The sequence below is a fragment of the Apodemus sylvaticus genome, chromosome 3, assembly GCF_947179515.1.
Source record: "Apodemus sylvaticus chromosome 3, mApoSyl1.1, whole genome shotgun sequence".
Classification (NCBI taxonomy): domain Eukaryota; kingdom Metazoa; phylum Chordata; class Mammalia; order Rodentia; family Muridae; genus Apodemus; species Apodemus sylvaticus.
Window position 1 is genome coordinate 10,958,421 of NC_067474.1, and position 23,319 is coordinate 10,981,739.

The 23,319-nt window shown below is 37.7% G+C and overlaps 1 protein-coding gene across 1 annotated transcript in view; it reads left to right on the forward strand.

Annotated features, from left to right (window-relative positions):
- The window catches only part of Arfgef1 (ADP ribosylation factor guanine nucleotide exchange factor 1), a 93,163-nt gene that overhangs the window by 7,745 nt on the left and 62,099 nt on the right, over positions 1-23,319 (forward strand). The window contains exons 2-9 of the mRNA XM_052175959.1: positions 8,261-8,291; positions 8,833-8,989; positions 11,335-11,481; positions 12,578-12,757; positions 16,123-16,399; positions 19,778-19,879; positions 22,177-22,352; positions 23,134-23,267. Of these exons, the coding sequence (XP_052031919.1) occupies positions 8,261-8,291; positions 8,833-8,989; positions 11,335-11,481; positions 12,578-12,757; positions 16,123-16,399; positions 19,778-19,879; positions 22,177-22,352; positions 23,134-23,267 (1,204 nt within the window). The remainder of the gene's footprint in view (positions 1-8,260; positions 8,292-8,832; positions 8,990-11,334; positions 11,482-12,577; positions 12,758-16,122; positions 16,400-19,777; positions 19,880-22,176; positions 22,353-23,133; positions 23,268-23,319) is intronic.

The window sequence follows — 23,319 nt, forward strand, 5'->3', positions numbered from 1 at the left end:
CAGCAACAGAATTAAGGCAGTGGTTGGTTCAGATCTGTAATCTCAGCACTTGTGAGGCTGCTGTGAGCTCAGGGCCAGCCTAGACTGCATGCTGAGTTTCAGATCAGCCTGGCCTATAGAATGAGTCCCTATATCAAGACAAACAAAAACAAATGTTCCTCCCCTTCCCCAGAAGTTTTTCTACTGAAAATGATATAAAACAAATTCAAATATCAATTGTCAATTTTTTTTTCAGTGAGAACAATTTTTTTTCCTAAAGAGAATGAACTTTTTCTCTTGCCTAGATCCTTTCTCGAACTGTGCATACGTGATCATTAAGGATCTAGATCTTAATCTCCTTGGATTTAGAGTGGGCACTGTAATCCAGTGACTGTTAGATTTACAAGAAGAGGATAGGGCATAGAGGCACACGGAGCAAGAGGGCAGTGTGAAAACAGTGGTAGGATTTGGAATTGTGCTGTCGCAGTCAAGGATCCTCAGAGGCCACAAGGAGCTAATCAAAGGAGATGTCCCCTAGAGCTTTGGTTCTGCCTCCCCAAACTGAGAGAATAAACTTCTGTTGTTTTAAGTCACTAAGTTTATTGATAATTCTTGGACAGTCCTTAGAAACTAGTGAAAAAGATTTTCCTAACCTTTCAGATCAAGTTGATTTCTTAATTTGAATTTTCACTTTTAAAATACAGAAAATATTAGTTATATGTTGGGCTCTACTCTGATTGCCCCATGAATCTGGGTGGGGGTAGCAGTCTAGGGTTTGGTATGAATTAAGTAGAAAAATCTAAGACTTTGGTGTAGATTAAATGGAAAAGTGTCAAGCATAACTACTTTTGTATTCTCTTGATTGTTTTGTGAAGCAAATCTGTGTACACAGACACAGGTGGTGCTAAATTGGTCTATATAGTGTACATTATTTTTCATTCAGAAAAACTCAAACATTTTAGAAATACCTTTTATTATAATATTGACTGTAGGAAAATCTGAAGTCATAATTTTCTCTCAAATTTGAATCCAAATATCACTTAATCATCTGTTCACAACCAATGCCTGTCCAGATTTTTTAAGAAATGAGATAAAAACATAAGTAGCCAAGGTATGAATGCCAGACACTTTAATTTTTGATGTATGAGATTGAATTCAGGCTTAAGATTTTAGACAGAAGAGAATCTATATGGCTTTTGCTGAAATCTGCTTATATTTATACTTAAAATTGGCAATTTACTTTTTACCTTTTCTAAAAGAAGACAATGACCACTCCTCCAAGCAATTTTAAAAAGTAAAACTGAAGAAATATCACCAGATGTTCTTACTGTGGCAACACCAGTTAACTCTGTTTTTCTTTTGGTCTTTTCCCCTTCCCTGCTCCTTTCTTTGGTTTTATAGTGGCTAGGGATCAAAACCAGGGCCTTGGGCCTGCTAGGCAAGAGACTGGGCTACACTCCAGTCACTGTTCCTTAGTAAATAACATTTAAAAAGGCATACTAGGCTGGGAAGATAGTACACTTGGTAGTGTATGTGCCTTGCAAGCATAAAGAATAGAGACTAATGCCAACAACTCTTGTGAAAATCCCAGTGTGGTAGAACTACACTCTTGGAATTCCAGTACTGCGGAAGCAGGGTGCTTCACTGGCTTTCCACCCAGAATACTCTGTGAGTGTCAGGTCCTATGGAGAGCCCTGTCACAAGAAACAAAGAGAATGAACCCAAAAAAACAACACTTGAGGATAACTTTTGGTCTTTACATGCATGCATGCACACAGCTTTCTAGAAGTATAATTTACATACTGTAAATATTACCTATCAGTACATTTACCAAATGGTGGATTCACCATGGTAATCCAGTTTCAGGACATTTCCAGCAGCCTGGTAAGACCCCAGTGCCATTCTGCAGTTAATCTTTGCTGCTTCTCTCAGTTCCACACATCACTTAATATATGTTTTGTCTCTGGAAATGCACGTTCTGAGCACGTTGTACAAATAGTCCACACTGAGGAGGTTTTGTGTCTTTCATTCAGTAAGTGCTTGGTATGTATTGCTGCTTCATCCCTGCTGAGGGTAGTGGTTCACACCTGTAATCCTTCAGTAAGTTGAGGCAGGAGAACTACAAACTTCAGGCATGCCTGGAAACAGCCACTATCTCAACAACAACAACAAAACACAAACCTCAGTTTTGTATTAATGAATAGGAAAATTCAGGTCTCTTATTTGAAATACTTGGGATCCAAAGTGCTCCAGACTTTAGAGTTTTGCAGATTTTAGAGTATTTGCAGATTTTAGAGTATTTGCAAAGACTCTACTGGCCAAGGGTAAATGTTCTAGAATCTGAAATTTTGTGAGCACTGTCAACACCCAAAATATTTCCATTTTGGAGCATTTCAGATCAGCTGTACTCATACTATACCTCATTTTATCTGTTTATCAGTTGATGCACATTTGGATTAAGTGAATAATGCTGCTGTAACTATTTGGAGAGAAATCTTTGTGTGTATAAATTATTATTTCTCTTAATAATCTAGGAGTGGATTTGATGGACTGTTTAAGATTAAATTTGAAGGGTCATCTCATTGAAGTTCTTGACATGTTTCCCAGGCCTTCTTGTATACATACAGACACTGGGATATTAGCATGTAAACAAGCATGTTCTTTTTAAAAAAGATTCTCTCCCTGCCCCCTTTCTCCCCCACCCCCCTCTGTGTGTGTGTGTGTGTGTGTGTGTGTGTGTGTGTGTGTGTGTGTGTGTGTACTATGTTGTGCCATGCCCTCAGAGACCAGAAGAGGGCATCAGATCTCCTGGAACTGCAATTGCATGTGATTGTGAACCACAGTGAGGATGCTGGCATCTAAGCTAGGATCCTCTTCGTTGTTGTTGCATCTATACAGATGCATGTCTGCAGTCTCAGTACGGGATATGCTGGGGGGAGGGGGAATCAAGTGTTCAAGATCATCCTTAACTGCATAATGAGTTTGAAGCAGCCAGGGCTACTTCAGAACCTGCCTCATTAAACAAACCAAACTTTACTAACCAGATAAATGAATGAAAAGCCTTTACTTCACAGGTAGAGCACATACCTAGCATGTGAAGCCCTAGTTTCAATCCTTAGTACTAGGAAAGGAAATTTTAAAACAGAAAAAAGGATGAAACATGTAACTGGAAAACATATGTAAATATATATAAAATCAGTAGTTAGATAACATTTATATAGAGTATCAATGCTGTTTCCTATATTCTCAGTGAGTCTGCAGGGTATTTATTTTCTCTGTGTTTGTGACAGCGTAAAACCATAATACAGATAGGATTTTAATTCAGTGTTCCACTCAAGAAAGCAGACATTCTTCTGTATTCAAAAAAAGTTTTGATAATGCATTTGGACATTTGAAGAGTTGTGTAAGTTCTCAAGGATTCTGCAATAGACTAGCTTTTATTGTAGTCCTATCCCCCAACATCCTATGTGTGTATGTGCGCGCACACACACACACACACACACACACACGCGCGCGCGCGCGCGCGCGCGCGCGCGCGCGCGGAGAGTAAGACCTAGTGAGTTTAGAATTGCTTACATATCCACTGCTAAGAGGTTATTTACAGACACATGAGTAATTTAACCAATAGTAACACCATAAAAAGAATGTGTTCAGCCGGGTGGTGGTGGTGCACGCCTGTAATCCCAGCACTCTGGGAGGCAGAGGCAGGCGAATTTCTGAGTTCGAGGCCAGCCTGGTCTACAGAGTGAGTTCCAGGACAGCCAGGGCTATACAGAGAAACCCTGTCTCGAAAAAAATCCAAAGCCAAAAAAAAAAAAAAGTGTTCACCATCTGTCCCTAGCAGGCGTTAACTGCCAGTAGCTCCCTCAGGAAGGTTGAAGCCAGAGGAGATTTTCCCTTATCAATGATGGAATGCTGGTAGACCCAGGCTTGTGTGGGTCATGTGCAAGTAATCACAGCCATTGTGAGTTCATGAGAGCAACAGCCATCTCATAGCTAGAAAGACAATGTTGTACAGAATTCTTTCTCCTGTATCCTTTGCACCCTCTTCTGACATAATCTCTCAGTTCTGTTTCATTTAGGGGCTTACTTTGAGCACGCTGACCAGTTAGAAGTCTGTCCTCTACAAAAAAGTTTCTCTTATCAAAGCAGAGAGCAGCACTAATCTATGAACATAAACATAAGTATGTAGAAAGCAGTTTTATGAGTACAACATATCCTCTTAGCAAAACAACAGTAGCTTCTCTACTAGAGTCTGACCTATCCAGCCTTAGATTTTTTTTGATCAGTCTTACAATACCAGGTATGTGTTTGGTCTGTACGGCAGGCTTCAAATCTAACCAGAAAGCAGTTGATTACCCCGTAACAGTCATGGCACAGTAGCCATAAAGCTACATCTGTAGCTCTAATCCCTTCCTCCCATTTGCTGTACCACCCCCCTCTTTCAAATTCATGGTCTCTTTTTACTAAATTGTGTGTGTTCTCAAATACATAAACACAATCTGCTCAGTACATACAATGTTACTTGTATGTATGTTTTCCAAGCTGACATTCGGTATTAGATAACCAATTAATATACTCTTCCCTGGGGGAAGACTATTTCTCATTCTCAGTATTCCTTAATTGTCTATAGTTTTTTGTGGGGGGTTGGGACCTCTTGAGCTAATAGACATATTAACATGTCTATTGGTATCATCCTTTTTCAGGTCATGTTGATGCGATTTCATAGGTTTGGTTTCTCAGACATTTGCAGAAGATACAGTCTCACAACAAACTTTCTGTTGCTCTAGCTCTTCTAGTCTTTCATCTTCTCTTCCACCTTCAATGACTGCTGCACTTTGGGTGCAGGAGTTGTTTTGTAGGTATATCCATTGGGATTGTGCTCCACAACTCTGCATTTATTTTCAGTAATGGCTTGTGTAATCATCTCCATCTGCTGCAAAGAGGAAGTTTCTCCATGACGGCAGAGGACGGCACTCATCTGCAGGTTTAAGGACAAATATTTAGAATATAGTTAGGAAATATGCTGATTTAGTAAAATGGTAGTTTTAAGTCTTTCTCCATGATCCTTTTGTCTAGTAGGTTTTAAGTTCAATTGGAGAATCATCGATTACTGCCAAGGCATGTGAGCCACTGCTGTACCGTTAGGGATATCATGCCATGCTGGCCATAGTTGTGGTTCATTGGTGCTATAGCTAGGTAGGGTTGTTTGTCGGTTATTTCCCTCCTTTGGAAACTTGCATGGTCGTCAGGAAGGAGGCTTTCTGGTCAGATCCAACTCAGGTCTTCTGGGTCCTGTGTTCAAAGTATAAGATATGTCTTCAGCAATTCTGACTTAACCTTCGATCCCTGAGAAAGAAGGGCAACAAAAGGCAACAGCAGTTAGCCTGTACTATTTGGGAATCTCTTGAATCTTCATCATGTCATCTTCATGTCATCATGAAGAACATTTGAATTCCTTTTAAGGTAACCCTAGCGGTGATTTTTCTTCAGTTACTTTAATCTTACAAAGTCTTGACTTTTTAAATAAGCTTTTAAAATATGATTTATTTATTGTTGTTATTTTAAATGTGCATTGGTGTTTTGCCTGCATCTATGTCTGTGGTAGTGTAGTGGATATTCTGGAGCTGAAGTTACAGACATTTGTAAGCTGCCATGTGGGTGCTGGGAACTGAACTTAGGACCTCTGGAGGAGCAGCCACAGGGTCTTAAATTTAGGATTTTTTTTTTCTACTAAAAATCATAGTTATGGAAATATGCCACTGACCCAAATGTTAGCCTTTATGGTGTTTCATGATAATTTTGCTGCATTCAAATAATACATTTGTATACAATGTGCCATTTCTCTGTATCTGCTTTTACTGTTTGCCCCTCTGTTTGTGTCCTGAAATTTAATTACAATGTATTTTGGCATGTCTTTCCTTGGGTAGCTGTTCTTGTTTCCTCAACTTTAAATACAGAGTTCTGTGTTTATAGTTTAGAAAGCCTTGCTAATTATAAAGTCAGTTTTGTAGCTAATAGCTGTTATTTTAGCTTGTAAAAGAATACATGAATATATATCCTCTTTGATAAAAAGGAATAATGATTTTTTTTTTTGTTACATAGGAAGTGTGTTCTGGGATCCATACTGACATACTGAAACATTTCTTCCTGTGGTTTTCTACAAAATTATTTTGAAAACTATTGATTAAAATCATTCACATTTTATTTTGTTTAAAGAGGGCTAATTAGCAGCATCCCAGGATTTGAGACTGATGATAAGCAAAAAAGTGGGATTTCTTTTTCCTATCTCCAAATTACCTAGTTTTTATAGTGTGTTCTTCTAACCAATTACACACTCAAGTTTCTAAGTTACAATCTGAATGAATTAAAAAACCAGGCCTTAGAAACACTCAGCATCAGTCTATGTCCCAGTGTTAGTTTCAAAGTAAAAAGGGGTGAGAAAAGGAAAGAAACACAAAATAAAACAAAATTTTAATCTTGTTTATCTCTTGTGGGTTTCTATGCATGGCAACATTATTGAATGTTTACCTATTGTGTGACAGGCACAGCTGGATGCTAGGAATGCAAGAAGGGATTGAAAATACTCTTATTATGCACAGACCACCACTTAAGTGTGTTCCTCTTATCTAACTGAAACTTTGAACCTTTTTTCCCCCCAAATAAAATCCTCCCTCTTTCACATTCCACTGCCACTGTCCTACTTACATGAGTTTGGCTTTTAAATTCCATGTGAAAATGGTCACGTGATATTTGTCTTTCTGTGCCTGTCTTATTTCTCTTAATCATTGTAAACCCTTAGTAAGTTGTGTCTTTAAATAGTTCCAAGTAATAGTTTCTATCATCCTTTCTTTACTCCTGTCACTGGTAAAATGGAAAGACTTTAGTCCTCAGACAGCTAGACTGAAATCCTGCATATCAAATGCGTGGTTGTATATATTTTTAGAATCAATGCTATAGCAAAGTAATTTGAGGAAGTTACTTTATACTTAATATAGTGCTTAACAATAGAAGGTAGTCAGTAAATAGTATTAGATTTAAAGATGTTGGATTGCCAGGCGGTGGTAGCGCAAACCTTTAATCCCAACACTTGGGAGGCAGAGGCAGGAGGATTTCTGAGTTCAAGTCCAGCCTGGTCTACAGAGTGAGTTCCAGGACAGCCAGGGCTACACAGAAAAACCCTGTGGGGGCGAGGGGAGAAAAAGAAAACAAAATAGAAAGGTGTTGGATTAGCTTTTCCTGAGGAGAGTCATGAACATCTCTTTACCCCAATGACAGACCAAAGAAGCAGTTATACTGAACACCACTTTGCTGAAGCAATTAGCTTAAGTGCAGTTGCTTACATGGGGGTGGGGTGCATATCATGAAACTGGAAGGAGCACCATGAGAAAGAACGGGAAAGCAAGGATCTTAAAGCAGGGGAGAAATAATGGAGTTCATGGAGAGAAGAGAAGGTTTTCCCTGGGAGGAACTGGACGAGCAAGGGCTGCACAGGAAGGTTGATAGGAGGACAGGAGAAGAAAACTGTGACAATGCCATACTATTATTTTGCATACTTAATTAAAAGATTAATTTTAAAAATTGGGACATGCTTGTTTTATATTTTTTTCTTTTTTCTTTTTTTTAAGATTTATTATTTCATGTATATGAGTACACTCTACCTGTATTGATGGTTGCTGGGAATTTTGAATTTAGGACCTCTGCTCACTCTTGGCTTAAAGACTTATTTGTTATATCTAAGACACTGTAGCTGCCTTCAGACGCACCCAAAGAGGACATCAGATTTCATTATGGAGGGTTGTGAGTCATCATGTGGTTGCTAGGATTTGAACTCAGGACCTTCAAAAGAGCAGTCAGTGCTCTTAACTGCTGAACCATCTCTCCAGCTCTAGTTTTTTTTTTTTTTTCAAATATAGTCCTAACTAGAAAAAATACTATCAACACATTAAAAAGTTACTATCAGCACATAAAAGCATTTTCAAGAAGCTATAATTCTATTAGAATAATCTTCCTGAGAGGCACAGGGGTGGGGCGTGGGGAGGGTGGGAGCAGGGAAGGCAGGCAGGCAGAGACAGAGACACAAGGATGGACAGCTGGACGAAATTGGGGCTACAGTGTTTTTTCCTAGTACTTCTGGTTATTAGGGGAATAAAGGGGGAATGCTTTGGTAATTCAAATCCTTGGCTTGTTGATTCACATTTATGAAGACTGTAATCAGTTACCTAGTAAACTTTCTGTCCTCCTGTGCTAACGTATGCTTCTCTCTTTTTACTTTCACCAGAGGAAATAAAAGTTGAAACTGAGAAACAAAGGTTTGTATGATTTCATTTGTTTTATAAAATTAATTTGCATGCTTTTCAGTCTTGGCCAAAATAGTAATACAATCATCTATATTTTAGCATCACAGATTTTCTTTATCTTTGTAATAAAATTAAAAATAGTTAAAGAAATAAGTTCATATAAATTAGACATTTCTAAAATACTTTTAGCTGTATTTTAACTTCTTTTCGTGAAGTTTAATGTATATTTACAAAAGTTACTAGATTTCTTTGACCATGATAGCTTCTTTAGAACATAATGGAAATAATTCAAAACTCATCTTCAGCATAAAGGCATGTAGAAAGCCCATGGCTGTTTAAAGTCTCATGAAGTATCCACATAGTAGATGCTGGGATCTTTGGAAAAAGAGAGAAGTCCATGTTGTGTGCAGCACTTGACTGTGCTTTCCTGGCAAACAAAACAACAGGAAAGTGGTCGATAATGTTCTTTCTATGACTGATGTGTTTTCCTCACAGGTTTGTCATCATAAAGATAAACATGCTATTCTGTGTAAACTCTCCTTTTTTTATTTAGTCCTCCTCATGGAGATGCAAAAGCTGGATCAGGCACCCTTCCACCAGTGAAATCAAAGACAAATTTTATTGAAGCTGACAAGTACTTCTTACCCTTTGAGTTGGCATGCCAGTCCAAGTGTCCCCGCATAGTTAGTACATCTCTAGATTGTTTGCAGGTATGTATAAAACGGCATCTAAAGCTGTCTGGTTTCAATGTATTTCTAATACTGCTCACAGTTGATGGTTTAGATATGTCTATGAAAGCTTTCAATACTCTTTTTGAGGTAAGAAACAAAATAGTCATTAATATTCCAGATATACAGTAGCTGCAAAAGATATTTCTGCTTAGTATTAATAAAACCATTAGCAAAACAAAATCTAAGTTAGTTAATGATAAAAGTGTTGATTTGCTGTCTTTCCATCAGTGCTATAATACTATTGTATGTTTTGTTTTTGAGATGGGCACTCCATATGTCCCCTGTGTGGTCTTGAAACGATTTCAAACAATCATTCTACCTCAGCCTCTTAAGTAGATCATCCCACAGGCATGTACCACTGCTTAAATCCTCATTTGGAACTGATTACACTAAATCTCTATTTTATAGAATGCAGCATTTTTATATTGACACTGTTTGCCTTCTGACTGTTTGGCTCACCCTATGGCATTCATTAATGTCAAACATTGTCACGAGTGTTTTCCCCTCTTTCTTCTCATGCACAAACACACCATATCTTAAGATATTCTGTGAGGCAGGCTTCCAGATTTCTGGTGTTTGTGTTTTTCGGGTATTGTCACTGTTTGGAGATTACATATTCTTAGCTAACACCTTAGTAACTAGGAAGAGATGATTTGTTCTTAAGATGGGTTAAACATAAATTCATCTGACTTACGACCTTGCTTTTGCTGGAAAATTAACACTATTAACATCTAATGCCTTCTCTCCCAGCTAAAATGGTAGTAGTGAATAGATAACTCTGGGATTTTTTTTTCTTTTAGCCACTGTTTGCAAACTGGATGTCATAAAAAATGATGACATAAGTTGAAAAGAGATTTGATATCATTTGATAGTGTTAAGATAGTCCCCTGGGGAAAAGTTCCTGAACAGATCACCAATAGCTTATGCTCTAAGATCAAGAATTGACAAATGGGACCTCATAAAATTACAAAGTTTCTGTAAGGCAACTGTTAAAAGGACAAAACGGCAACCATCAAATTGGGAAAGGATATTCACCAACCCTACATCTGATAGAGGGCTAATATCCAATATATACAAAGAACTCAAGAAGTTAGACCCCAGGGAACCAAATAACCCTATTAAAAAATGGGGTACAGATCTAAACAAAGAATTTTCACCTGAAGAAATTCGGATGGCTGAGAGGCACCTTAAGAAGTGCTCAACATCATTAGTCATTAGGGAAATGCAGATCAAAACAACCCTGAAATTTCACCTTACACCAGTCAGAATGGCTAAGGTCAAAAACTCAGGAGACAGCAGGTGTTGGCAAGGATGTGGAGAAAGAGGAACACTCCTCCACTGCTGGTGGGGCTGTAAGATGTTAAAACCACTTTGGAAATCAGTCTGGAGGTTCCTCAGAAAAATGGACATGAGACTTCCAGAGGACCCTGCTATACCTCTCCTGGGCATATACCCAAAGGATTCCCCGGCATGCAATAAAGACACATGCTCCATTATGTTCATAGCAGCCTTATTTATAATAGCCAGAAGCTGGAAAGAACCCAGATGCCCCTCAAAGGAGGAATGGATACTGAAAATGTGGTATATTACAATGGAATTCTACTCAGCAATTAGAAACAATGAATTCACAAAATTTTTAGGCAAGTGGTTTGATCTGGAAAATATCATCCTAAGTGAGGTAACCCAATCACAAAAGACTACACATGGAATGCAATCTCTGATAAGTGGATATTAATTAGCCCAGAAGCCCTGAATACCCAAGGCACAAATCGCATAACAAATGACTCCCATGAAGAAGTATGGAGAGGGTCCTGATCCTGGAAAGGATTGATTTAGCTTTGGAGGGGAATATAAGGACAGAGAAAAAGGAGGGAGGTGATTGGAGAAGGAATGGAGAGAAGGTTTATGGGACATATGGGGAGGGAGGATCCGGGAAAGGGGAAATCATTTGGAATGTAAACAAAGAATATAGAAAATAAAAATATTAAAAAAAAAAAAAAGATAGTCTCCCAAAAACACTATCAGTAAAACCTGGTTTGGATTGAAAACAGCAAGCTGTTCTAATATAGCACAGTGTTCTTAAAGCCTGGCTTTCTAGTAGTAGTACTATTAGTTTTGTTATTGGTTTGTTTTTGTGATTATTACTACTACAAATAATTTTCCAAACTTAGCTAACTACGGGAAAAAATAGTCTTTGGCTTGATTATACTTCGATGTTTTTGTTTAAAAATTAGTATATGTTCATTCACATATATTTCAACTCATAGTTGGCTAGTATATTTATTAGTTATCTTGACATTAGTTATCTCTTATGTCTGTTTCAGAAACTTATTGCTTATGGGCACTTGACTGGCAGTGCTCCAGATAGTACGACACCAGGCAAAAAATTAATTGATAGAATTATTGAAACAATATGTGGCTGCTTCCAAGGTCCTCAAACAGATGAAGGAGTTCAGTTGCAGATAATAAAGGTAATTAATTATATAAAATAGGTGTGTTGTTTGTTATTATACTTTTAAAACCAGATGTTTCTCACCTTGAAAATATTAGGAAGAGTTGTTTTCTGTGCATTTTGGGTGTGACAGACATTTGGGATAAGGTTTAGAACCCATATGAAATTTGTTGTTTTATGCCATTAGAAGAAAACTATGTTTCTGTATCTCTTCCCTTGGCTATCCCGTTAGGATTGAATTCTTTGGGTCTTGAGTTTTTCTGAACCTACCTTGCTTTTTATACATCTTTCATCTTTTAAGTTTTAAGATGATTCATGAGGTTATGACCTTACTAATATTTTCTGTATTGTTAGGTCCTATGTAGTCTTCATTCTCAGCCCATACATCACCAAGTGTACTGTCCACTTGCTTTCAGTATTCTCTCGTGCCCATCCATCTAGTGAACCTGCTCAAAAAAGAAAAAATTAAATAAAATTCAAGTTTGTGTTGTATGAGTCTGGATGGTTGAATTCTTTTTAGAGAACCAGTTGTGTTCTAGTTGTTAATAACTATGGCAGTGGTAGTATACATGCTTATTTATAGTATTTATATATTGATATGATATTGTATGAAACATACTTGTCTACATTCAGTTGTGATAGAGTGTAAATATTCTGCATTTTAATAAACACAAGTACTATTTCTAATGAAACTTAGCTAAAGGATGTTCTGGAGTTCGGAGGCTTATGGGAAAACTACTTCCAGAGTAGTGAAAGCCTCAGATACTTTAATAGTTGGTAACATGTTCATAGTAGATAGAAATTTATACACAGTACCATCTAAAGTGTCTTTTTTTTTTTTTAAGATTTATTTTATTTATATGAGTACACTGTGGCTGTCTTCAGATATACCAGAAGAGGGCATCAGATTATATTACAGATGGTTGTGAGGCACCATGTGGTTGCTGGGAAATGAACTGAGGACCTCTGGAAGAGCAGCCAGTGCTCTTAACTGCTGAGCCATCTCTCTAGCCCAATGTCATTGTGTTTTAAAGTTTTAATTTTAAAATGAAAATACGTATTTTTGTGCTTAAACTCTGGGTACAGAAAATTGCTTTTGTGTTTTTCCTTTTCAGGCTTTACTTACTGCAGTAACATCACAGCACATAGAAATTCATGAAGGAACTGTACTGCAGGCTGTGAGAACATGCTACAATATCTATTTAGCCAGCAAAAATCTCATCAATCAGACAACAGCCAAAGCTACGCTTACTCAGATGCTAAATGTTATCTTTGCACGCATGGAAAACCAAGCAGTAAGTGTTGAAAGAGGGTGAGACCACCACAGTCCTGAAATGTAGAGAAGAGCTCAAGGAAGTTACAGAGAAGACAGACCCGAGGATCCCTGTCCTGTGTTTTATTTTTAGTTTTACTGACTTGTTTGACTTTAAACAAGATGTGCTTTTAATCTCACCAAAAAAATGTATATGCTTGCTTACGTCATGGAAGTGTTTGTGGATTGATATTTTTACCAAACTTAATTTAATAAAGTGTAAAGTAGATATAAACTACCTTACTTGACCTGTTCACATATAAAATTGAGCCTTAAAACAAAAGTGCATTTTTATATTGATGAAGTATTTAGCATATTTTATTTATTTTATACAGTAAAGGACTATGATATTTCTTATCCTTAAACCTACTTCAGGTTGGTTGGAAAGAAATTGAGAACTACAGACTTTAACTTGATTTTTTTTGTTTACATCTTATTTCACAAGTCTTCATAATTCAAAATCTTTTATTTTGCAGAAAGACTGCAAAAATGTTTGAGAGGGGGTTTCTCCTTCACCCTTGACCTTCTTTTTCTTTTTTTCTTGACCTGCTTTTTCTTTTGTTTTTGTTTTGAAATTTTGTGTGTATTTAACGTGCGCTGTTTGCTGTGTATGTGTGGAGTCCTCTATCAGTGGGTCTCTGTTTGTTCTGAGATAGGGTGAGTCTCGGGCTCTGTTTGTCTTTGCCCTCCTGGCACTAGAGTTATAGACACATGTCATCACACCTTACTTTTATGTTAGGGAAATGCTTCAGAAGTACCTGCCCTTTTCATTCTGAAGTTAACTGGCTTCATCTTCTGTGGCTGCAGCTGCTGTGAGTTCATGTGCACAGCCGTTCACAGCGCTGCTTGCCGTGCACCCGTGACTCTCTGTGCTCTACTGCCATGATGTATCCGAGCCCACGATAGGGATGGCCCATCTGTGCTGAACACACAGTCACTTCTTCTTGCTGTATCTGAGCCCCACGATAGGGATACCCTGTCAGTCACTTGTTTTTGATGTAGTAACTTTTAATTTTTCCCTTTTCAGCTTTGAAATCAACCGTTTCAACAAGGAGCTTGTCCCCTTCAGCAGGGCAAGAACATTTATTTAGAAACCAAAATCTGGGTTTTACCAAGTTAACAAGTGTGTTTGTTGTCTTCTAGTTACAGTTCTTGCTCTCTGAGCAAATTTAGCTAGAAAATATGCCTATATTCTAGTCTCTCCTCCACCCATCTCTACACCCATATGGGACTTTTTATCTGTATATATTTAAAGCCATGCGTTTATACTGACATTCCCGCTTCCACTTCAACATCATAGAGTTCATTTTAGACTTCCCCCTTGATTTTCTTATACTTCTTTCTCTAAACAGTGTGAAATGTGGCTTTTATTTTTATTGTGGTGGTGTTGTTTGTTCTTTGTTATACGTGTATACAGTGCGTCTTAGCCATAGCCACATTATCATTCCTCCCTGTCCCCTCAACACCTTACCCTCCCATTTCATGTTGCTACTGCCTGATTCTTCTCTACCCTCCCCCCTTAAAAAACCCAAACCTGCTGAGTCTAGTTAGTGTTAACCACAGTCACATGGGATGGAGAGGTCCTCTGGAGCATGAGCAACCTGCTAGTGGCCACACCCTGAGGAAAATGAACTCTCCCTTCCTAGCAGCCAGCTCTCAGCTATGCAGAGCTCACCAGCTTCTCCAGTCCCACTGGAATGCTGGCTGGCTTGTGTCATACATGTTTTGCAGATAACTGCTACTGTGAATTCATGAGAGGAATATGTCTAAAAGATGCATTTCATGGCGCTTCTTGCCACCCTCTCTGACTCTTACACTCTTTCCACTCCCTCTTCCCTGACCTCCAGGCAGGAAAGGTTGACATAGCTGTTTCATTTAGGGATAAGCATTCAACAGTCATTTATTCTCAGCACCCTGGTAAGTTATGAGTCTCTAACCACTGCACACTGCAAAAGGAAGCTTCTCTCGTCAGAGCTGAGAGCAGCCTGATTTAGTGATTGAATTGGTGGCACAGCTGCATTGAGTATCCCTCTGATACGAGCAAGCTATATTGGTCTCAGAAGTTTGTTTTCATCCTAATTATGCATCTAGTAGTGTCTTTATTTGTAAAATAAGAGTTTGGGACTCTTAACTATAAGGTTCTTATGCTTTTTTAGACATAGAATCACTTAATTCAATTTTATTTTTATAAATAAATTATAATTTGAATATTACTGGAGATTATGAGGTATCAATACTGTAAAATATTTATCTTTGTGGGCATTAATCCTATGAAAATCCTTTTAATCAGCTCATGAAGAATGAAAGAGATATATAAGAAGCAATAAGATTCTAAAAAAATGAAATACTGGGATTCTTCTTAATGTTTTTAGCATCTTCTTAAGTGAGCCATCTTATTTCATGATATTATATACACAGAAATGACAGGTCTTCTAAAGTAAAAGTCAAACATTGATAGATGTAATTATTTTTATGCATACTGGGTGATTGGACAAAATAAGCCCTCGTGGCAATTTTACTTATTAACTGATTATAATACACTGTATCAATTAAAAAGTGTTTGGTATGATAATGTTAGTACATGTTAGCAAACGGTATGTACTGTAAAGTTTGTTTCCCATTTGATCATTTCCTAGTGTCCATCCCATATACATGTTTCTTGTGTATCTTTTTTATTTCCAGGTACATAGACAGACAGACGGACAGACAGAGAGAGAGAGAAAGAGAGAGAGAGAGAGAGAGAGAATGAATGGATGAATGAATGAAAAAATACAAGTGTGATATACTTTGTTCTTATTGGTAGATTTTTATTTGTTTTTATGAAAATATGTTATTAAATGTATTATTGGCAACAATCCAGTCACTACTTGGCAGCATTAAGATTGTTTTCATTTTGTTAAGATAGTACATTTTCATAACATCACACATCAAATACAAGGTCTAGAGAGATGGCTCAGGAGCTAAGAGCACTTGCTGCTAACCCAGTTTGGTTCCTAGCATCCGATTCAGATGGCCTATAATCCAGTACCCTCTCTGGCCTTCATGGGCACCAGCACACAAGTGGCATTCATTCATGAGGACACATGAGTATAAATAAAAATAGTAAAAAATGAGCACCAAATATAGTCAAATAAAAAATATCACTAAGGACGATCTCCCTGTTCTTATGCACCAATTTCCAGACCTCTAAGGAGTAACACTGTTTCTTTTAGTATGTTTTATGTTAGTTCTGATGGCCTATAATTCCCAGACCCATAGAAAAATGATACCTTATTAAAAGGATTTATAGTTAGGTGAACTTGAAGCTACTTCTTTTACTAGTACCGGAAATCATTTTGTTCTTTCCAGTTACAGGAAGCCAAACAAATGGAAAGAGAAAGACATCGGCAGCAACAGCATTTGTTACAGTCTCCAGTAAGCCATCATGAGCCTGAGTCACCACATCTTAGATACTTGCCACCTCAGACTGTTGATCATATAGCCCAAGAGCATGAAGGGGATCTTGATCCCCAAACACATGATGTGGATAAAAGTCTCCAAGATGATACAGAACCTGAAAATGGATCTGATATTTCCAGTGCAGAAAATGAACAGACAGAAGCTGATCAGGCAACTGCAGCTGAAAGTAATCTTGAGATGGGGCTGTGGGGTGCTTGCATTTAAGGGACGTGATGGGATGAGCTTTCACTGAAATGTAGAAAACTGATTTAATGGTTATCAAATAGTTTGTGATAATTGTGATCTTTTCTATTAGTGGTAAAGCTAGTTCGCATCAACCTGCACACCATATCTCTTATTGATACTGCGCCTTCATTAGCATCTCACAGATAGTGTGATGTATAGACTTCCTTGGGAAGAGACACACCTTTCTAAAAAGAATCATTAATATCTGTTACAAAATTGCAGAGGTACTTTGGTTTTCTTTTTCACATTAGTTTTATAGCAAAATCACAGCAAAGGACTCAGTAAGGTCTTGTAGACTATGGTTGAAAATGTAACATCATTATTGGTTTAGAAATTCTTGTGTCTGTTACCCCAGTACTTAGGAGGCAAAGGTAGAAAGATTATGACTTTGAGCTCGGCCTGGGCTCTACAGCAAGTACCTATTTTAGAAAAACAGTAACACAATTAAATATAAAAACAATTTTAATTAATCAAGTAACATAGAAAAATTCATTTAAAATATAATAACTACAGTAGTCAGCAAGGTTAAGATGTTCTTTCTCAATATTTTTCTTGTTAAAATCTGTGTGTATGTGTGTGTGCGTGCAAGTGTGCCACAGTACATATGTGTGTGTTCAGAAGACAGATTTTGGATGTCAGTCTTTGCCTTTCCACATTGCTTAAGACAGACTAGCTAGCCTGGGAACCCTGAGGGAGTTCTCCTGTCTCCACCTCCCATCTCACTGGGAGATTACAGACAAATGGCATTTTGTGGGTACCAGGGACTTAAACTCAGCTCTTCAGGCTTGTACAGGAAGTACTTTATCCACTGAGCCAACTCCCTAGTCCTATGATACATTTTCCAAAAAATTTCCATGTAAGAGAAGTTACATTGTCATAAAATTAATTTTTACATAGATTTTTATGTAGAAATAAACACATGAAATAATTTTCTCTTCATTCTATGAGCCTTTCAGGGAGTTTGAGTTGTTTCCTTTTCTTGTTCTTTAACCTGACTTAAAAAAGGATAGAAATTGTATTACTCTCTACTGTAGTTAGACTTCATCTAAAATTTGGGGGGTTTTTTGTTTGTTTGTTTTGTTTTGTTTTTTTCATTTGAGGAAAGACCTCAGCTATTGTCTTTCTTTAAAATTGTGTTTCCTTAGAACTTAGTAGTGGCAAAAATAGGTGTATGTGTGTACATACATGTGTAGAGGCCAAAAATCAACCAGCTTCAAGCATCATTCCTTGGGTGCAACCCGTTTTATTTTGAAATAGGGACTCTGACTGGCATGGAGAGTCACCAGTGAGGCTGGGGTGGCTAGCCAGCAGTCCCTAAGGATTTGCCTAACGTTGCTTCCCCAGAACCGATGTTATTAGAACACACCACCATGCCCAACATGTATACAATGCATTCGGATTACTCTAACCTTTCAATCCTCTTCTCCATCCAAGTCCCCTTTTCATATTCATGTTTTTGTTTGTTTTATGACCCAGTGTGTTTAACCAGGGGCATCAGTGTGGCTGAGTATATGATTCTCCATTGAGTGTACTGGGCTTTCCAGAGAGCCCTGATGGCAGTGGACAGTGGGGAGTGACTACCCAGTTTCTAGAATCTATCAGTGATCACTAGTTCAGTCAGACCTGGGGGAAGTACATGCCTTGAGAACCTCCCCCATCTGGTTGGCCATTAACAGGACCATTCCTGTGTGTAAGCAAGTACAGTTGCTTTGAGTCCATGATTGGGATCGTTATATCATGCCTAGAAGAAAGATAGCATTCTCTAGCTCTTCTTTCAGTGTTCTTAGCTTGTTTTGGTTCCCTCATCTGCAGTCTTCTTGATCTTTATAGGTGATGGGATAAATGTCTTTATAGTTCAGCAGTTTGCCTCTCTTTATTTAGCCCCTAATATAGTTATGTACTCCTGGAAAAAATGTCTTCTGGGGTAATGCTGAGCATAGCATTTGCCTTTGGTCCCAGCTGGTAGTTTTGTTTTGAGGTGGTGTTTCGCTATGAAGCCTTGGCTGTTCTGGAATGTGTTGTATAAACCAACCTTGAACTCATTTTATAGATATTTTTAGATAGTGGTTCTGTATATTTACTCACATTGAAATAGTTTTCTGAGTTGCAGAGATAGCTCTGCAGTTAAAAGCATTAACTGCTCTTCCAGAGGTCATTAGTTCAATTTCCAGCAACCACATGGTGGCTCCCAACCATCTCTAATAGGAACTGATGCCCTCTTCTGGTGTGTCTGAAGACAGTGACAGTGTGCTAATACACATAAAATAGATAAATAAATCTTTTTTTTAAGAAATTATTTTTGAGATTCAAGGTGTTTTAGTCAACTATAGCACAAAAATGAAGCTTAGAGGTGGTAGAAAAATACCTACACTTAAGATATTTTTTCCCTACAGAGGAATCTAAAGGCTAATTTTTTTCTGGTAAGTTTACTGATTGAACACACTTACTTAACAGATTTCCCATTGTGACACAACTATTTTGTAGAACGTGGCAGATAGTAGATAAAAACAGCACAATTATAGAGAGGACAGACTTTGGGAAAACAGCATTGTTAGTCATACTCTTTTATAAGAGACTGCATAGGGAACAGTGGAGATATTACTGTAGCCGGCAGAAAGTTGGCAGCCATTTGGCATAGGGGGTGTTTTCCAGGTTCCTAAAGCATCCCAAAGTGCTCAGTGAACCTCCTTGATACTTTCAGCATCCTCTTTGTCTATCGTTACCTAGACAAGCTTTCAGATCCATTGTTTTCTTTAGCTGCTGCTAAAGACATCCTACAACATGTTTCTCTTTATTAAAGAAAAGAGCATGAATTCAGTTTTACATTGGAAATGTAGATTCTTTTTTGAAGAAAGAGTAAGCAAAACACTAATGTCCCAAGTGATTCAATATCTGTCTGTTTAGGTATTTTCTGTAGTAAAATGCAATATTAATGTTTATATCAAATAAGATTTAGTTACTTTAGTTTGATATTAGATAAGGTTTAGTACAGACGTACAGACATATATGTACTAAGTACACATTAATGTGCACAAGACATTAAAAGTGCTTGATTTAGAATACCATTAGAAGTTTGGTTCTTATTTATAGAATCTCATTAAGTTGAATAGTAGTTTAATAGCTGATTAAATAGAACCTTGTTAAAGTGATTGAATTTCAAAATTACTTAAGTACTGACTTGGTTACAAATCCTGAAAATTTAACAAGGTAGCGTCCCAAAATATTTATACCCATTTGATTTAAAAAAAATTCATTATACATGTCTGATAGAGGTTTCTTAGAAAGTTAAAATAATGTCTCAAATTTTTGTCTTTCAAAGCATTATCTAAAAATGATATCTTGTATGATGGAGACTGTGAGGAAAAGCCACATGATATTGTCCAGAGCATTGTAGAAGAAATGGTGAACATCATTGTTGGAGGTAGTGTACTTCATTTGAAATTAGTTTATTCTGTTACAGGGTTTCATCTGACCATGGAAATACTATAATATGGAACCAAAGGAGTAAAATTGTAAATTCTGAAACTAGTGTTTGTATGTATGCGCATGTCTGCCACGTGCAGTCTGCCCCCTCCCCGACCCGCCCATTCAGGCTTCTTTCTAAGATCTCTAGTGGATGCTTTTGGCCACCAGATAGCATCAGAACCTGTGTCCACCCCTTTTCCTTTGCCCAGGTGTGCAATGCCTTCCCATGCCCTGTGGTCAGGACATCTGTGTCTGTGTATATCAGCAAACCAGGAAGCATATTTTTCTCCACAGTTGCTATAATAAATTCAGCATAGGACTTTTTCTCCATGTAAAATTTTTACATGTTTTACTTAAAGTACTTTGCCACATCTTTTCCCATTTTAAAGTTGCCTTTCTTTAGCATATCTGGACTTCACTTACTCTCTGAAGCCACTGCTAACTTCAAGAAGGGCTATTCAGATATATGGTATATGAGTCACAGCAATGGATCTGGTAACTGAGGCAGCATGGAGGGTCTGGGTAACATAAAGAGATGATTAGATTTAAGAGTGGTGATTTGGTATAATACATGTGATGTCAGAAAATAGAAAAAATTATAGAAGCAATTTAACAGGATTGTAAGTTCCAAGATTAGAATTTTGGATTTTATTCTAAGACAAATGAATCAGTACTGGAGATTTTAGAACTGAGAATTTTGATGAGAAGGTCTAAACCAAGTCTGACAAAAGGAAGCCCTGTAAGAGACTAATAGAGCAGTCTAGTCCAATTATAGTAAGACTACAAAGTGAAAGAAAGCATGAATGCTACGATAGCAGTCTTTACAGCCATTTAAGTAGCTAAAGAAGAGAAGATACGTTTGTCACACACAGTTCCAGGGCTACTCCACAGTGCGGTGATGCACGGAGAAGACGCACAAGACTCAACATAAGAGTTGTCCTCATTAAGAAGTTTTATTACAGCCAAAGGTACAGAGTAATACCATTAAAGGAAGAGGCAGATGAGAGATAGGAGGTGCACTCTGGAGGAAATCAGCTGTCTACTTTCAGAACTAGGATATTCTTAGTTCCTCCAGTATCAAGTTATTAAATATCAGCAAAATGTTTGATGTGTATTTGAAGCATGAAGACTAAAATTTTAATTGCTGACCTGTCATACTTTCTGCCTAACATGCACTAAAATTCTAGGCTCCCAAAAGAAAAGTTGGTTCACCATGGTGCAAACTGTTTATACAAATGTTGGACTCAGTGAGCCATGCTGATCAGCTTTGGATGGAAACATTTCTAAAATTTAAGATACCAAAAATTAGCTAAAGGACAACATTTAAAGTATGTTTTTCCAAGATGTTACCTCTTAGTACATTTTCTAAACAGAGAGCAGGTGCTACTGGTACATTGTTAGTAAGCTCATGTCACTGTGATGGGTATTTGAGAAAGTAACTTGAGGGGAGAAAAGATATATTTTGGTTCACATTTTAAGAGATTTGAGTTCAGGATCACTCAGTTCTAGTGCTCTTGGGCTGTAGCGAGGCAGAAAATCATGGCAGGAAGCATGTGCTAGAGCAAAGCTACTTTCTCCAGGAAGGTAGGAAGCAAAGAGGAGGTAGTGAGGAACCCATCTTCCAGGGACTGCTTCCTCCAACCAGTCCCCACCTACTAACAGCACTTCCAAAAAATAGTACCACAAGCTAAGAACCATGCCTCAGCACATAGCCTGTGGTAGACCTTTCACATACAACATTCTGCTCTTTACCCTGAAAGGCTCATGAACATCTCAGTTGTAAATTGCAGTTAGTCTAATTCCATCAGTTCCAAAAGTACTAACAGTTATGGCATTGTTTAAACGTCTTCACCAAGGCTGGGCAGTGGTGATGCATGCCTTTAATCCCAGCACTTGGGAAGCAGAGGCAGGCGGATTTCTGAGTTTGAGGCCAGCCTGGTCTACAGAGTGAGTTCCCGGACAGCCAGTTTAGTGGGTTAGTGCATATTTAAAAGTAGGCCTCTGTTATGTACTTCTAGAATAACCTTCTATCAACTAAGTGTATTTATTGCCAGTGCAATTTATAGACTATGTTGGGAAGCATGCAAAGTGGATATTTGCACTGTAGTCAATACATTACATTTAAAAAATGTGCCAATATATATTTTACTTGGCTTTTTGGTCAGTCACTGTTTCATTTTAGTTCATTTGTTTGGTCTTAAGTACACTGTGGTTTAGTCAGATATACTTAAGTGTCTTTTCTTGCTATTTTAGACATGGGAGAAGGGATGACTGTCAGTGCAAATACAGACGGCACCACTGGAACTGTAGAGGATGGTAGTGACAGTGAAAACATCCAAGCAAATGGAATCCCAGGAACACCCATTTCTGTTGCATACACACCATCATTACCTGACGACAGGTTGTCTGTCTCCTCCAATGATACTCAGGTATATATGGGGTGAGGTGGAGAGGAGGAAATGGATGCTCTGCCAGTACCTTGAGCAAATCTTAGCAACTGATGCTTTTGTCTGATTTCAGCTTGTGAAAATGGGTTTTGAGTAAATTTCTTTCTTATTACTATAACATTAGAGTAATTTGTTCTTTTAAGATGTATTAATGGTTACCTTCCAACTATAATTGTGGAATTGCTGTGTATACAACCCCTTATTCCCCACTGAAGTTACATTTAACAGAAACATTCATTTTCACAAATTATGGAGAAATTAAGTATCGTAGGGAAAACGTGGGAATGTAGGGCATTTTAATGGAGCCTCTGATGAGAGGTTCACAGAGTCAGTGTGGATAGGAGTGGCAGGCCTGGCTCACACTGCTTCTCTGTTTTATGGTTTCTGATCTTTATGTTTGCAGATGAAGGATTCTAGAGATTTTCTTAGTTAGGTTGACCTTATCCAGTAAATGACTTTAAAGATTTTTCTGCTGTCTACCAGAGTTGATAATTTTTAATCATACTTTTAAGTGAGCTAGATAAATTTTAGGAGTATACTTGATGTCAAATAAGGGATATTTTAAAGAATGTCTTTTAAAGATGTTAGTTTAGTGTCGGGTATGAGAATAGCATATGGAGATTATTGTGTCAGATACCACTTCAGATTATTTTGGTACCAGGTGGGAGAATCCCATATCAGAGTTCATTGAAAACTATACTAGAAGGCTGAATGATTTATGCTGGGATATGTCTTTATTTTCATGGTATATTAATTTGTTTAGGAATCTGGAAATTCTTCAGGACCTTCACCTGGTGCTAAGTTTTCCCACATTTTACAAAAGGATGCCTTTCTAGTGTTCAGGTCATTGTGTAAACTGTCAATGAAACCACTGTCAGATGGACCACCAGATCCAAAGTAAGTCATTAGCCATTTTGCTTAAGAGGTTTTTAAGCTTAAAATGTACTGT